The following is a 17,600-nucleotide window of genomic DNA, read 5'->3' as shown; positions in this document are numbered from 1 at the left end:
GTAGTCTGCCAGGCTCCTCTGTCCATGGAATTCTCTAGGCAAGAATACTGGAGTGGGTAGCCATGCCCTTCTCCAGGGGAGCTTCCTGACCCAGGGATTGAACCCACATCTCCTGAATTGCAGGTGGACTCTTTACAGTCTGAGCTACCAGGGAAGCAAATCCCCTTAATCATTCTGAAAATGGATAATCTAAACTCTACACACAATTTTTAAAAGCTATACACACACACACACTTCTTTCTAACTCAGTTTTGGATACACAAACAGGTACATCCTTACAGAACTGTAAAGAATAAAGAGAAATTAATTTATAAAATAGTAATATGTAAACATGTAACCACATTAGAAAACAGTAATTTGTCAAATGCTTCTACCAGCTGGAATCAATGTAATCACCATTAATGCTATGGACACAAATGCTAACTTGAATTGGTGACTCAAACACTACAAGTGACACTGTGGACGGGGACATGAGTTTCTTATATGGTAGACTCTTGGTGAAGTTCTAAACAGACAAGGGTACAATCTTCACTCTACAAAAGTTAAAAGCAGAGGAAGGACTTCCCTGGTGGCGCAGCACCAATACAGACGACATGGGTTCGATCTCTGGTCCAGGAAGACCTCACATGCTGTGGCAAACTAAGCCCGTGTGCTACAACTACTGAGGCCACAGCCTAGAGAGCCTGTGAGCTGCAACTACAGAGCCCATGTGCTGCAACTAATGAAGGCCATGTGCCTAGAGTCTGTGCGATGCAACAAGAGAAGCAAGTCAGTGCAAAGAGAAGCCCTTGCACAGCAACACAGAATAGACCCTACTCCCAGAGTAGACCCTGCTTCCTTGCAACTAGAAGAAATCGCACACAAAGCAAAGATGACCCATCACAGCCAAAAATAAATAAATAGATAAAATCACCAAAAAAAGAGGAGAATTTTAGCCTACATTTTGCCACATATAAATAATACTTTTTAAAAACTATTGAAATTTTCATTCTATTACAAACTTTGATTAATAAAAACAAAATGCACAAAACACATTTTGTGTTTACGTGTAAAAAGAACAAGTCCAAGGCTCACAAAATTATAGTTTTTCATCTGTATACATCTTCAGAGGGATTTCATCTATATGGATGGGGGTAACAAAATACAGAATATTTACAATCCCTGGGCCACATCAAAACTTGGTGTCAATAATACCCTCAATAACTGTGGTAAGTAAAAGTTATAAAAGTCACTATATAAGTTTCTTAATGCCTCTCGAAGTGTTGAAAAACCCTTGGAATAAGACTGTTCAAAAAAATTGGACAAATAGACATCCATCTTGTTGAAAATTAATAGACTCATCTCCCCAATATATTCCTAAACCACAAGAAAGCAAAGCTGTATAATTTCACATGATAAAAACTGCAACTCAACTGTAAGCTACTTGTGTTCCTGTTCCAACCAGTAAATAAATCGACTCTTGAAGTCTCTGAGCTCTGCTAATTTTCCAACTAACCCCTTTTCCGTTGGGTCTCTCAAACTTTTAAAATTCCATTACAAACAAACTTCCTCTCAGAAGGAGTAATTATCATTTTTAAACGCACAGACTTTGGATAAGGCAGATCACCTCAGTTCAGTTACTCAGTTGTGTCTGACTCTTTGTGACCCCAGAGACTGCAGCATGCTTCCCTGTCCATCACCAACTCCCGGAGTTTGCTCAAATTCATGTCCATCACGTCGGTGATGCCATCCAACCATCTCATCCTCTGTTGTCTCCTTCCTCCTGCCTTCAATCTTTCCCAGCATCAGGGTCTTTTCCAATCAGTCAGTTCTTCCCATCAGGTGGCCAAAGTATTGGAGCTTCAGCATCAGTCCTTCCAATGAATATTCAGGACTGATTTTCTTTAGGATCGATTGGCTTGATCTCCTTGCTGTCCAAGGGACTCTCAAGAGTCTTCTCCAACGCCACGGTTCAAAAGCATTGATTCTTTGGTGCTCAGCTTTATAGTCCCAACTCTCACATCCACACATGACTACTAGAAAAACCATAGCTTTGACTAGATGGACCTTTGTCAGCCAAGTAATGTCTCTGCTTTTTAATATGCTGTCTAGATTGGTCATAGCTTTTCTTCCAAGAAGCAAGCGTCTTTTAATTTCATGGCTGCACTCACCATCTGCAGTGATTCTGAAGCCCCCAAAAACAAAGTCTCTCACTGTTTCCATTGTTTCCCCATCTATTTGCCATGAAGTGTTGGAACCGGGTGCCATGATCTTAGTTTTAAGAATGTTGAGTTTTAAGTCAACTTTTTCACTCTCCTCTTTCACTTCCATCAAGAGGCTCTTCAGTTGTTCTTCACTTTCTGCCATAAGGGTAGTGTCATCTGCATATCTGAGGTTACTGATGTTTCTCCTGGTAATTTTGATTCCAGCTTCTGCTTCATGCAGCCCAGCATTTCACATCCAGCAGATCTTCTGGGGTCAAACTCTAGCTCTATTACCTAACTACTGCGTGTGTGACACAGGTCAATTTACTTAACTTCTTGACACCTAAGATTCTTTAGCATAAAATCTCCCTTTTCCTTTAGCTTCTTTCCTTTTAAACATGCACAAATCATCTCCATCTAAGACAACAAGAAAAAGGAAATTTCCACCAACTCTACCATTATCCCTTCTATCGTCTCCATTTCCTTCTTGCTTTTCCCAATCAAACTCTTTCAAAATAAGACCATTAATTTAAAAAGTTAATGATCACGTGACAGGAAAAAAAGGACGGAAAAGGAGACTGAAGAATGAACTAAGAAAAAATATGAAGACTAAAACAGACCATTAACAACCACTAAAACTAACAAATTAGAAACAAGACAGAAAAAAGGTAACTAAAATACTTGATGCAAAAAAAAGACAAAGATTGATACTTATTTAACTCTCTTTAATATCTGTTTAACTCTCTCATCTTACCCGACTCCACTTTCTCTTGGTCCTCATTTTCTTAAACTAACAAGTAATTTACTAATCTGTTAACCATTTATCACCTCTTCTCTTCCCAGTAGAATGTAAACTCCAAAAGGGCAGTGGCTTTGCTGTGTTTCATTGGGACAGAGCAGGAATCACTAAATATTTGAATGAACAAATGAATGCATGATGATATGGCAAACAGAGATGATCCTTCAAAGAGATAAAAAGCAAATGGATCAGAAAAAGTATTGACGTGATGAAAATAAAATTCTATGACAAGAAATAGTTAAATATTTCAGGTAAAAAGTAACAACGTATTCCAGGGAAAGTAATTCAAAATTATTTGTACCAAAACACACAGAACTTAAAGGATATAAAGAAAATAGTCACCAGCTGTCCAAGCCAATAAGAAAGAAATTCATTGGAAGTGGGATAAAATAACTACACTACTGTACTTTCTAATAAAAACATTCAGTCCCAGAGAAAATGACTAAAGTCTACAAAGCTTTGAAATAAATTGTTATTAGAGATAGTACACCATTCAGGTTATTTAGGTGATAAAAACAACAATCAATCATTCCTTAACAATTAAGAATTTAGGAAATAATGCCCCATGAGAATATGTTGAAAAACTACTCCATAAGGAAATTATGCAAAAGACCTCAGAAATGGAAATCACTGGTAAAAGAACTACTAGAGTGCACTGAATTAAATTAAAAAACCAAGGAATTTCAAAATACAGAAATACAAGAAATGATTTAACTTTAAAACATTAATATAAATTCATATTGATGCTAACAAATTAAAGTTTAATACTCTTTGGATAAAAATTATTAGTGAACTAAAAACAGTATCCAAAACTTAAAGCAAAAATCACATTTGAGAAATTTCATAAGCAATTTCCATTAAAGTCAGGAATGTAACAAAGTTTCTATCATTGCTTCTATTTATCTCTATATTGTAGCTTTCAGGCAATATAATAAAACACTCATAATCACATAGCAAAACAAGAAATATGAGGTAAAAGAACTAAAAAGAGACAAAATTATCCTTGCTTACAGACAATATGATTGTCTACAAAGGAAATACGAAGGAATCATCAGGCAAACTATTAGAACTATATTTACTAAAATTAAATCAACAATAACAAAAAACAGAAGCTTTTATAATAAATTAGAAAAAGTTTCCTTATACAATAACAGGGCTATAAGGTACCTACAAATAAATCTAACAAAAGACGGGTGTCACCTTTACGGAAAAAAATAATAAAATTGTACTAAAGGATATATAGAACACCTGAATAAAGAAATATGCCATTTTCATATATGAAAAGAGTAAAATACTAAAATATCAATTTTCTTCTAAACTATATATTCAATGCAATTCCAATCAAAATCTCTATAATTTTTTTTATTATGAAACTGTGGTGTTAGTCGCTCAGTGGCGTTTGACTCTCTGCGATCCCATGGACTGTGTAGCCCACCAGGTTCCTCTGCCCATGGGATTCTCCACACAAGAATACTGGAGTTGCCATTCCCTTCTCCAGGGGATCTTCCCAACCCAGGAATCGAACCCAAATCTCTAACATTGCAGGCAGATACTTTACCATCTGAGCCATCTGGGAAGCCTGCTATAAAATGGAAGGTGACACAAAAATCCACTTAAATGACTGAAGGCAATTTTAAATAAGGAAAGAGCAATAGAGTGAAGAACAACTGAGGAAAAGAGAATGCAAGACAATGCATGACTTTGTAGGACAATAATGAACATTTTGGTCTCTAAGAGCAATGGGAAATGAATAGTGATTTTGTGTGCAAAAAATGCATCGGAGAGGCTTAACAGACAACCTGGAATGTCACTGAAAATGGCAGAGTATAGACCTGACAAACATTCTCTTCTCCAAAACAGCATAAAAACACTGGCCAAAAATAGTTAGAATCAGCTTTTTTAGAACTCTGGAAATTAACCAACAGCTTAACAGCAGTCCAGGGAACATCTATCCAAGAACAGCTGAATCTTGGTAAGAACTCTATGGTTTTAACTTACCCTATTTCCATCACCCCCGCCCTAGTACCATGGTGGCCTAAAAACAAGAGACCACAATCACAGTAGAAAAATCAGCAGTCTGGCAGCCACTACAGAGGGCAAATGAGGTTCTTTCAAAACCCTATCCAAGAGAATTACTGGAACTGTCTGATGGTCCCTGGAAGACGCCACTCAGAAGGCTGTTTTTATTTGACTTGACAAGAGTTGCTGTTGTAAAACAGCCTTTTCCCTGGAGGTATCTGTCAAAAACAATCAAAGACAACTGTTGAACATCAGGGTAGCCTGAGGCAGTGGGTAACAGTTTTAATAGTTGGGGAAAACAATAGGTTACGGTTAAGCAAAAAGCTTAAAGCAGAACAGAAAGTCCACCGGGACTTTGAAATCTCCAGAATGTTTCTGGGGATCATGAAAACCACATGCACACACAGACCTTTGTGCAAGATCAGGAAAGACCTGAGAAGGTCCTAAACTCTCAAGACTGATCTTGAGGACTGACATGAGGCTCTGTACAAGCAGAAGTGAAGGCTAAGGCAAAGTTGTAAAATGCCTGGTTATATACTCAAGACATATGCCAACATGTACACAAAGCCTCTCGGCAGACTGGAGACCTATTAGTTACAGGTGTTTAAGGAAGTCTGTCAGGTCATTAGTTGACCACTAAAGTAACCAAGCAGACTTTGGTGGCCACACACGACAAACATAGACTCAAAGAATTAGTTCAGACAATCACTAAACAAAAAAAGCAAAACAATCAACAAACAAACAACAAACCCTGGGAACAGGGGCAGCTCTGATTGCAGAGCTGCCATTTTCTATTATTCTAAATTTTTAATTTTCAACCCCAAATTATGAGACATATACATAAATAAGAGAGTACGATTCACGCACAGAATAAAAGCCTTCAATGAACTAAAGGAAACTATGTCTAAAGAACTAAAGTATGAAGAAGTGAAAGTGAAAGTCGCTCAGTCGTGTCCAACTGAGGACTAATTCTCCAGGCCAGAATGTCTCACCAAATAGAGAATACCAATTAAAAAAAAATTACTTTAAAGCAAGGAGACAAACCAAACCAACCTCAGGAGTTGAAAAATACAACAGTGCTTCTGAATTATATTTTAGACCAACGAAGATAGGAAATAAAAAAAAACCCTTAGCCATGTGTCAACATAATTTGGCAAAAAACTCAATAGATTTAACCAGAGATTCACAAAATAACTTTACATCTAAGAGGACTCATGATTAATACTACCATTTCTTTCCTAGAAAAGAACAAAAATTCCTACTTCACTCATCTTCTTAACCTGGATTAGTTTAGCCACTTCTGTAATGCTCTTATCCTACTGGAGGATAAAATAAGGAGAACAGAGTTCTCTTGCTGCGGCTCCCACTCCTAACAAAATTACATCATTTAAAGTTGCCCTTTGCTCTCTCCTTGCATTTCCTTATGTTTCTATTTCACTCATGGATAACAGGTTAAAAAATGAATTCTTGGCAAAATTACACATTTACTTAAAATCTTTGTTTATACTGTTATTATGTATTAATATATTCAGTATTATGAATTTCTCAGAATTCAGTGTAGTAGCAAATGATAAAAATGAAAAAAATTCTTAGCCATCATTAAAATAACCCCAATTTCCTGCCATTTTCACAAATAATATGCTGTCATGTCTATACAACTCATTTTATTTGAACTATACTAGACTACCTCCAGAGAAATAGGAAATTTCAAGATTGATAAACAGTGAAAAATGCAATTATAATGTTCAGAGATTAAATTTTTAACTTTTTCTTAGCATCAGCAAGCCAAACAGGCTTCCAACTAAAATAAATTCATTTTTCATTAAGAAAAACAGACCTATGAAGACTACTTATTCAAGAAAGTGTTTTTAAAATATTGGAATTAAAGTGATGAAAGACAAATAGGCATAACTCCCAGACTTCAGAATGTATATATATATATTTCACATCTATTTAGATATTTCTCCAAAGAAGACATTCAGATGGCTCGTAGGCACACAGAAAGATGCTCAATGGTGCTAATTATTAGAGAAATGCAAATCAGAACTACAACGAGGTACCACCTCACACCAATGAGAATGCCCATCATTACAAAGTCTGTAAGTAACAAGTGTTGTAGAGGTAAAAGGAAACCTTTCTCACACCTTTGGTGGGAAAACAGTAAGGAGATGCCTCAAAAAACTAAAAGCAGAGTTGCCATATGATCCAGCAATCCCACCCCTTTGCACATACTCAGACAAAATAACAATTCAAAAAGATACAAGCACCTCTATGTTCATAGCAGCACTATTTACAATAGGCAAGACATGGAAACAACCACAACGTTCACCAACAGATGAATGGATAAAGAAGATGTGGAATACACCCACATGCACACACACACGGGACTACTACTCACCCATGGAAGAAAATGATGAATGGATAAAGAAGACATGGAACACACACACACACTGGAACACTACTCACCCATGGAAGATGTGGAATACACACGCACACACAGAGGAATACTACTCACCCATGGAAGATCACCACACACACACACACACAGAGGAATGCTATCACCCATGGAAGAAAATGATGAATGGATAAAGAAGATGTGGAATACACACACATGCACACACACACGGGAATACTACTCACCCACAGAAGAAAATGATGAATGGATAAAGACATGGAACACACACACACTCAAACACTACTCACCCATGGAAGATGTGGAATACACACACAAACACCACACCACACCACACACACACACACACACACACACACACACAGGAACAGTACTCATCCATGGAAGAAAATGAAATAATGCCATTTGCAGCAACATGAATGGACCTAGAGCTTATCATACTAGGCAAAGTCAGAAAGATAAATACCATGTAACATCACTTATACGGGAATCTAAAATACAATACAAATCAACATATCTACAAGACAAAAATGGGCCCACAGATATAAAAAGTGGTTGCCTAGAGGAAGGAGGAGAGAAGGAAAAGAATATGAGTTTGGAATTAGTAGAGACAAACATACAGAATGGATAAACAACAATGTATAGCACAGTATCCTGTGACAAAGCATAATGGAAAAGAATATGAAAAAGAATATGCGTGTGTGTGTGTGTATAATTGAGCCACTTTGTTGGACAGAAGAAATTAACACAACAATGTAAATCAACTTTAGAAAGTGAAAAGTGAAAGTGAAGTCGCTCAGTCGTGTCCGACTCTTTGCGACCCGTGGACTGTAGCCCACCAGGCTCCTCCATCCATGGGATTCTCCCAGCAAGAATACTGGAGTGGATTGCCATATAATTGAGCCACTTTATTGGACAGAAGAAATGAACACAACATTGTAAATCAACTATACTTCAACGCAATTTTTAAAAAAGGAAGTAGTGAAAGCAATGAAAACATGTCATGTAATCCAGTAAATTGCAAATATTTCTAACTTTGGGAATATACAACTATGAAAGTGAAAGTATTAGTCATTTAGTCATGTCTGACTCTTTGCAACCCCATAGTCTTCTCCAGGCAAGAATACTGGAATAGGCTACTATTCCCTTCTTCGGGGATCTTTCTGAGCCAGGGATTGAACCTGGGCCTCCTGTATTGCAGACAGATTCTCTACCATCTGAGCTACCAAGGAAGCCCATACAACCATAGTCACATTTTTTTTTAAAGCACTGATTTCCTTCTGTTCTCAAAAATTGTAACAGTGGAATGAACACAATTTTGAAAAAAAGAAAAAAGCTCATACTATCACTAAAAAATCCCCTCAGATCAATTTTCACTTATTTTCTACTTATCTATGCATATAGTTTTCTACAACCACATATACATATTCAATTTTATATTCTACTTATTTCATGCTTTTAAATGGTTCCAGTACTCTATTATGCCTTCTCAGATTAAATGTTATTTCCTTTCATATTTTAATATGATTTGGAAGCTAAGTATCTTACAGAAAATTCTTAAAGTCCGGCATAAATTTTTCTCAAAAAATATTTCTTAACAGGAAAATACAGAAAAGCATAAATCACTCATAAATGCACTAAAGACTACTATTAATTCTGAAATGATTTACTTTTTTCCTTTCATTTTATTTATAATAATTTTGTACAGACATTGTACCTCACTTTACTTAGCCATGCTTTCACTGTTGAAAGCTGGACTGGTTCTAAGTTTCTACTATCATAAACAACTCTGAAATAAATACTTCTGTGTATCTATAAATCTTTAATACAAATTTCTGACCATGTCCTCAGGAGAGAATTTTAGAAAGGAAAATACTGGCACAGCTTCCACCTTCTGACTGATACAGTGGGTTAAACATACCTGACCCTTAAAGGATTGATACAAATTGCAAAATTGTTTTCTGAAAGGGGCACTGATTTACATCAACAAAATTTTGAATTTTTAAATTTCCCATTTCATCAAAACTTTGCCATATCATTTTCAAAAGTATTATCTACATTAGTTTCTTTAAAAGGCAGCTTACTAAAAAAAAAAAAAAAATGGCAGCTTACTGCTGCCCTTATTTACCCTTCTTAGATATAGTAAGATTAAGTATTTTTATTGCTTATTAGATATTTCCATTTCTTCTCTACCTTATGTTTTCCAGTTTTCTCTGGGGGTTTTGGTGTTTTTCTTACAGTTTTTATAACTGCTTTATATCTTATGAAAATGAAAGCTTAACCTATAAAAGGACTACATGGCTTCTGAGTATTCAAAGTGCAATTATTATCATCCACCATTTATCTGACATGTTTGGTAAATATTGAAAAAAAAAACTAAATAAACTTTAGTTATCTGTTTTAAATTAATACTTTCTTTAAAGAGATGCAGAAGTTTTTATCTTTATCCAACAGCAACAATTCTCAGGTGGTATAAATCATACCTCTTCATGGCATATAAGTTATATTGCAAAACTGGATCTCACGAGAATATCATTATCTAGAAATAAGTATTTCAATTGCCAAGACTAAAAGGAAAATTCATTATATTCTGCGAAATGAGCAAGCATTTATCACAGAAATATCTAAAAGGAAGTTTCATGTTTTAACTTGTTATGCAACATCTATTTTAGTCACTGACCACTTTAAACACTTGTGAAATACTTGTTGTCAGAAGTGCTTTGGATAATTGTATACATTAGTGGACAGCAAGCACAGCTAAATTTCAGCTACCCTCCCCCCACTTTGTAAATAAAGTTTTATTAGAACACATTAGTCACGCTCATTCATTTCCATGTTATCTAATGGCTACTCTCACACTGTGAAAGCAAATTTGAGCACTTAGCTTGCAAAACCTAAAGTGTCTACTATCTGGCTCTTTACAACACAGCTAAAACATCTGAGTAAATAATTTTACTCATTCTTTGAAGTCAGCACAGATAGATCTTAACTCCTGGAGCTCATACTCTTGCACAGTGTAAAACTGGTATGCAAATAACTTACAATATAAGGTATAAAAAAGTTAAGTGCTCTAAAAATGATAAAGAGTGTCAGAAAAAAGGAAGAGTGTTTTCAGTGGGGAAAATCTTGAAGAAGGCAGCTTTTGCACTGGGTTTGAAAAGACGGCTATAATTTGACATATATGATAGAGACACTTCCAGTGTGAAGAAAAGTAGAGCTGTAAAAAAATACAAACGTGACAGTGTACTCTGCATGGAAAAACATAGGAGAAAACGCTAATGAGCATTTTGAAGCCAAAGCACAGGGAAGGCTATGTCAAGATAAGAAGTTTAGATTTTAAATACATTTAGGTTCAAAAGCAAGGAAGTAACAGTGATTAGAACTGTTTAAGGCAGATCAGTGGAAACAGTGTCAGACTTTATTTTTGGGGGCTCCAAAATCACTGCAGATGGTGACTGCAGCCATGAAATTAAAAGACGCTTACTCCTTGGAAGGAAAGTTATGACCAACCTAGATAGCATATTCAAGAGCAGATAAATTACTTTGCCAGCAAAGGTCTGTCTAGTCAAGGCTATGGTTTTTCCAGTAGTCATGTATGGATGTGAGAGTTGGACTGTGAAGAAGGCTGAGCTCCGAAGAATTGATGCTTTTGAACTGTGGTGTTGGAGAAGACTCTTGAGAGTCCCTTGGACTGTAAGGAGATCCAACAGTCCATTCTAAAGGAGATCAGTCCTGGGTGTTCTTTGGAAGGAATGATGCTAAAGCTGAAACTCCAGTACTTTGGCCACCTCATGCGAAGAGTTGACTCATTGGAAAAGACTCTGATGCTGGGAGGGATTGGGGGCAGGAGGAGAACGGGACGACAGAGGATGAGATGGGTGGATGGCATCACTGACTCGAGGGACGTGGGTTTGGGTGAACTCCAGGAGTTGGTGATGGACAGGGAGGCCTGGCGTGCTGCAATTCATGGGGTCGCAAAGAGTTGGACATGACTGAGTGACTGAACTGAACTGAGGCAGATCAATCTATCAACAGTATTTGAAATGAATTTGAGGAGAGAGAGGTGATAAGGAAACTAATTATAAAGCTATTAAAATAATTCATGACAGAAGTGATAAAGGTGGTAGCAATGGGACTAGAATAAAGAAGAATTGGAAAAACAGAAAATAAACACATTAGCACCATAGCGAAACTACTCAAATACTTATGACCAGATAACAGCATTTGGATACACTATAAACCTTACTTACAGGGGCTTCCCAGGTGGCTCAGTGGTAAAGAACCTGCCTGCTAATGCCAGAGACACAAGAGACCTGGGTTTGATCCCTGAGTCAGCAAGATCCCCTGGAGAAGGAAAAGCCAACCAACTCCAGTATTCTTGCCTGGGAAATCCCATGGAGAGGAGCCTGGCGGGCTACAGTTCATGGGGTTGCAAAGAGTCGGATGTGACTGAGCACCTGAGCACACATACATAAACCTTACTTATATAGGGTAAAAACTCTTCATCTCCTCTGCATTTGAACAAAACGATAACTGTCTATTTAGTTCTGCTAATTTAAAAAAGAGGGACTATTTAAGTAATAATTTGAAGTGCTAGACTACTACCTTCTCCCATTTTTAAACTAATTCTGGATACCAGCGCATATTAAAACACAGATTTCATTTGGTAGGGCCCCCTCTGCTGGACCACTGAAAAAGTCTGATCTTAAATTTGGGTTCTTAATTGCTTCTGTGGAATTGGTGAAAATAAGAATAGCTGGATTTGCTTTGGAAACTCATCAGGTGTATCAAATGCCCTCTTCAGGAGGGGAACCATAAAATATCTTTCTCTGTCTTTTTCAAAATAGGAATAACCTTATTGTTGCTTAAACGGATTAATTTTTAAAGAAGAGAGTTTTAGACTCACGGCCATAGAGAACAGATTTGTGGTTGCCGAGGGGTAGGGGGAGTGGGGGAGAAATGGACAGGGAGTTTGGGACTACCAGATGCAAACTATTTTACGGACAATAAATAAACAAGGTCCTACTGTACAGCACAGAGAACTGGATTCAATATCCTATGATAAACCATAATGGAATATGAAAAAGCATGTGTATATAGATATATATGTAAAACTGAATCACTCTGCTGGACAGCAGAAATTCACACATTCTCAGTCAACTACACTTCAATAAAATAAATTTTTAAAAAAGAGTTTATATTCAAAGCTTACTAACATTCAAATAATATGTGAGGATAAACTGGAATCATCACATTTTTTTAGATGCATGGCACGGCTTGTGGGATCTTAGTTCCCTGAGCAGGGGTTGAACCTGGGCCCTCAGCAGTGAAACAGCAAAGTCCTAACCAGTGGACCACTGAAGAATTCCCCTAGACTGATTTTCTATAGGTAAAGAAATTATGCTAAGGAACAATTTTATATTCTCTGCTCATTAAGAACTAAACTGCAGCTCCTTCATCAATAGGCTTCTGACTGGGCTCTACCAAAGAGATACCAAGATAGTATATTTGAGGGCAGAAGAAGGGGATACAACTAGTATTTTTCCCTGCTTGTCTAAGACTGAATCTTCCCTGTGGCTTCAACTCCTTTTAGAAAAGTTCAGTTCCCACCAAGTAATCCTAGCCCCTGGCCTCCAGAACCCAACTCCTACTTGAATCTCTCCATTTATCACTTCTTGCTTTTTACTACCGCTAGTCTTTGGGTTGGGCTTCCCAGGTGGCTCAGTGGTCAAGAATCCACCTACCAATGCAGGAGACACAGATTTAATCCCTGGGTGGGGAAAGATCCCTTGTAGAAGGAAATGGCAACTTACTCCAAGATCTTGCCTGGGAAATCTCATGGCCAGAGGAGCCTGGCGGGCTACAGTCCAAGAGGGTGCAAAAGAGTCAGCCACAGCTTAGTGACTAAACAACAACAAACTCTGCGTTGCTTCACCATCTTTTGCAGCTTCTCAAGTCTTCAATTAGCCATGTAACCAATTCTCTGCATTAAAGTCCCTCTATGTAAAAGAAGGGGGACAAAAAGAAAGAGAAAAATGGCTCTAGACCTTTCTGTTGAGTAAACAGTACCCACTGTCCAGCTACCACCACTAGGCTCATCTCACAATGGAAAAGAAACAGTAATCATACGAGTAAACTTTCTAGATCACTTGTACAAACCCATCCTTCTCAAACTGGAGCAATGCTGCTTTGTATTACATGGGTATGCCAGGATAATTTATATGAAACCTCAAGATAAATGTGTCATATTTTTCTGTTGTGTCCATAGTGATTTTAAAAATTACTTGTACATTTAAGTTTTTTTTGACATTATTGACTACGCCAAAGCCTTTGACTGTGTGGATCACAACAAAACTGAGGGAAATTCTTAAAGAGATGTGAATATCAGACCACCTTACCTGCCTCCTGAGAAATCTGTATGCAGGTCAAGAAGCAACAGTTAGAACCAGACATGGAACAATGGACTGCTTCCAAATTGGGAAAGGAGTACATCAAGGCTGTATATTCTCACACTGCTTATTTAACTTATATGCAGAGTACATCATGAGAAATGCTGGGCTGGATGAAGCAGAAGCTGGAATCAAGATTGCCAGGAGAAATATCAATAACCTCAGATATGCAGATGACACCACCTTTATGGCAGAAAGTGAAGAACTGAAGAGCCTCTTGATGGAAGTGAAAGAGGAGAGCTTTAAAATATTTTTTTAAAAAATGCCTAGACAACATACTAAAAAGGAGAGACATTACTTTACCGACAAAGGTCCCTCTAGTCAAAGCTATGGTTTGTCCAGTAGTCACGTAGGGGTGCGAGAGTTGGACCATAAAGAAAGCTGAGCACCAAAGAATTGATGCTTTTGAAATGTGGTGTTGGAAAAGACTCTTTAGAGTACCTTGGACTGCAAGGAGATGAAACCAGCCAGTGCTAAAGGAAATCAGTCCTGAATATTCATTGGAAGCAATAATGCTGAAGCTCCAGTACTTTGGCCACCTGATGTTAAGAACTGACTCACTGGAAAAGACCCTGATGCTGGGAAAGATTGAAAGCAGGAGGAAAAGTGGACAACAGAGGTGAGATGGTTGGATGGCATCACCGACTCGGTGGACATGAGTTTGAGCGAGCTCTGGGAGTTGGTGATGGACAGGGAAGCATGGCATGCTGCAGTCCATGGGGTCACAAAGAGTCAGACACCACTGAGCTAATGAACTGACTGAACGTACATTAAAACAAACCACAAGGGTACTGTCAATTCAATGGGGAAGAGCCTTCAACAAATGGTGTTGAGACAACTGGATATCCTTCCACATGCAAAGAATGAAACGAAATCCCCTATCTCATATCAAATACAAAATTTAACTCAAAATGAACCACAGCATAAACCTTGACCTTGGATTAAGCAATGGTTTCTTAGGTGATGACACCAAAGCAGTAACAACTGAAGGAAAAAAATATACCAGACTTCCTTAAAATTGAACTTTTGTACTTCAAAGGACATTGTCAAGAAAGTAAAAGGACAATCCACAGAATGGGAGAAAATATTTACAAATTACATCTAATAACTTATTCTTGCCTGGAGAATCCTATGGACAGAGGGGCCTGGCAGGCTACAGTCCATGGGGTCACAAGAGTCGGACATGACTTAGCAACTAAACCACCATCACCACCAAGTGATCTGTACCTAGAACATGCAAAGGAATCTTACAACTCATAGCAAAATGACAAATAACCCAATTAAAAACTAGGCAAAAAAAAAAAAAAAAACTAGGCAAATTATGCCAACAGACCTTTTTCTAAAGATGATACATAAATGGCCATAATCATAGGTCATCATCAAAATGCAAATCAAAACCACAATGAAATAGTTGTCTGGGGCAGAATATGGGAAAGTAAATTAACTGCAAAGAGGTATGAAAGAACTTTCAGGGAAGAGTGAAATGTTTTACGTCTTGACTGGTGGCTCAGATGGTAAAGAATCCGCCTGCAATGAAGGAAATCTGGGTTCAACCCCTGAGACAGGAAGATTCCCTGGAGAAAGGAATGGCAACTCGCTCCAGTAATCTTGTCTGGAGAATTCCATGGACAGAGGAGGCTGGTAAGCTACAGTCCATAAGGTTGTAAAGAGTTGGACATGACTGAGCAACTAACACTTTCACTTTGAGGCATATGTATTTGTTGAAAGTCATCAACCTATACACTTAAAATCCATGAATTTCATATTTTACACACTTAAAATCTATTAATTTCAAATTTGACATTTGGAAGGGTGCACTTATTTTGATATGCTTGTTAAGAACTGTGGGCTTCATAGAAAAACACTGTTTTGGCTGCTAAAACATAGAATTTTCATATTAGATATCATTATTGTAGTATTATCAATGCTAACTTTATACATTACCATAACTACACTGTGTAATTACATTTAGCAGATACTGAATAACTACAAAAGTCATCTCACAAGAAACTATTTTGCTGATAAAAATTTCTAGGAAATTGGTGACATCTCAATAGCTTATTTCCTAGGATCTTTACACTAACAATTTTGTTGTATCAGTATTAGTTGTATGAAATTACTTTTGTCTAACTGCTTAAAAATAGCTGAAGTTCATAACTGTTGAAAGAAAATCTCTTGGATTATCCATGTATCACTTAGCAAAAAAAAAACCACCAATGGAGTTTTCTTTAAGTATTCCTTTGCTATTTCTGTAAATTATGCTACAGATACACTGTACTAACAAAACATTTGAAGCAAGCAAAGATATCAAATTCACAAGTTCAATTTAAAAACAAAAACAATTCCAACAATGCAGTAGAAAAAGTTTCCCTTACCTCATCATCATCATCATCAGAATCATTCCCAAACACTGAAGGTTTTTGCAAAACAGGGTGCAACTGCTGTGCCTTCTTTGGCAAAATAAGCCCATACCTGCATATTTTTTGTTTTGAAATAGAAATTACACCATTATACCTAAATGTTAAAACAGTAATACATCCACTACCTCTTCCGGATGAAGCTACCAAGTCAAAACATGTCACAGAGCTTATGATCTTCACACAACCCTGGTTCTGATTTTCAACGATCTAAACGCTTCAAAATGCACTGAAGATTTTTAAACTATTATTCTAGGTTAAAGAAGAGAAGTGAATGAAGAGCTCGGAAGTTTTAGATAGTGAAACGATAGGAAAGTTAAAAAAAAGTTAGTGGAAAGCTCAGTTGAGGCCCACTAAAAAGAAAAAGACTCTAAATTATCCTTGTGGCCTAACAAGAGTCAAGAAAACATCCCCCCTCCCCTTACTGGGTATGTATCATTTTAAATAAGTTATTAAATAAAGATTAATGTCATCCATTAAAATTTCTTAAAGATTACATTAACTGAGAAACCCAAGTAGCTATGGGGCAAATTACCATTACACTTTATAAAGCTCACGTGCTTTGTCTTGGAGCACCTGAAAGAACCATCCCATCAGACCCAACTCAATTGGTTTCTTCTCACGTTTGGGCCTTTAAGATGCAGATATAACGGGAAGCCGCATCACAACTGAGGATTATACATCTAAGGTAAAGCTTCCAAAAACATGTAACATTTCCTTTTACGGCAAGGTAAACCCCAATTCCCTATGTGCCTACCCTTTTTTGTGGCTTCTCAGCACAACATTCCTAAACCGAGAAGGGAGGGCGGGAATCAGAACTTGAGCTGCCAAGGAGAACAAGGCCCTCTAAGAAAGCCAGGAAATGTCTCTCTTCTCATTTCCCCTGAAAGCATCCAACCGGGGAGAAACTCAAGCGCGGGGTAGGAAGCAAGACTGAGGGGCCTCAGACCGAGCTTTTGGAAAATAGAAAAGTCTCGCTCTCTGCCCCTCAGCCTAACTTCCTTTATTTCCTCACAAGTTTCTCCCTCAAACTTCGGGCTTCCATCCTGCAGAATGTGTGGGGGGATGGGAATATATGTTCCTCGGGATTTCTCGCTTTCCCCGCCTCTATCCCTGACGACACAGCCCCTTCAATTCCAGCGCACTTCTACTCCTCGGCCAAAGACACAGTCGCCGTGGTATCTCACTCCCCAGTCCGACCCTAACTCCCGGATCACTCACTGCCTGCCCGGAATCGCCATCTTGCTCCCGTCTCCGCTGAACGTGGCCGACGCCGACGTAAGGCTGATGCAGACGCTGGCGTCATCACGCGAATTCTCG

At 37.7% G+C, this 17,600-nt stretch overlaps 1 protein-coding gene and 1 non-coding gene across 3 annotated transcripts in view; both read right to left on the bottom strand.

Annotated features, from left to right (window-relative positions):
• Positions 1-17,600, bottom strand: part of NSRP1 (nuclear speckle splicing regulatory protein 1) — a 41,868-nt gene extending 24,268 nt beyond the window's left edge. Inside the window, exons 1-2 of one of the 2 annotated variants that reach the window (XM_005693285.3) lie at positions 17,502-17,600; positions 16,239-16,335 (exon numbers count right to left, since the gene is read on the bottom strand). In XM_005693285.3, coding sequence (XP_005693342.2) covers positions 16,239-16,335; positions 17,502-17,521 — 117 coding nt within the window. In that variant the 5' untranslated portion in view covers positions 17,522-17,600. The remainder of the gene's footprint in view (positions 1-16,238; positions 16,336-17,501) is intronic. The other variant, XM_005693287.3, reaches the window with a different exon arrangement.
• Positions 17,180-17,299, bottom strand: MIR423 (microRNA 423). The gene has a single exon (NR_129748.1). It is a non-coding gene; the product is annotated as a microRNA 423 (primary transcript).

This window comes from Capra hircus, chromosome 19, assembly GCF_001704415.2.
Source record: "Capra hircus breed San Clemente chromosome 19, ASM170441v1, whole genome shotgun sequence".
Taxonomy (NCBI): Eukaryota; Metazoa; Chordata; class Mammalia; order Artiodactyla; family Bovidae; genus Capra; species Capra hircus.
Note: the sequence above shows the minus strand (reverse complement) of the source record. Positions and strands in the feature narration are given on the sequence as shown.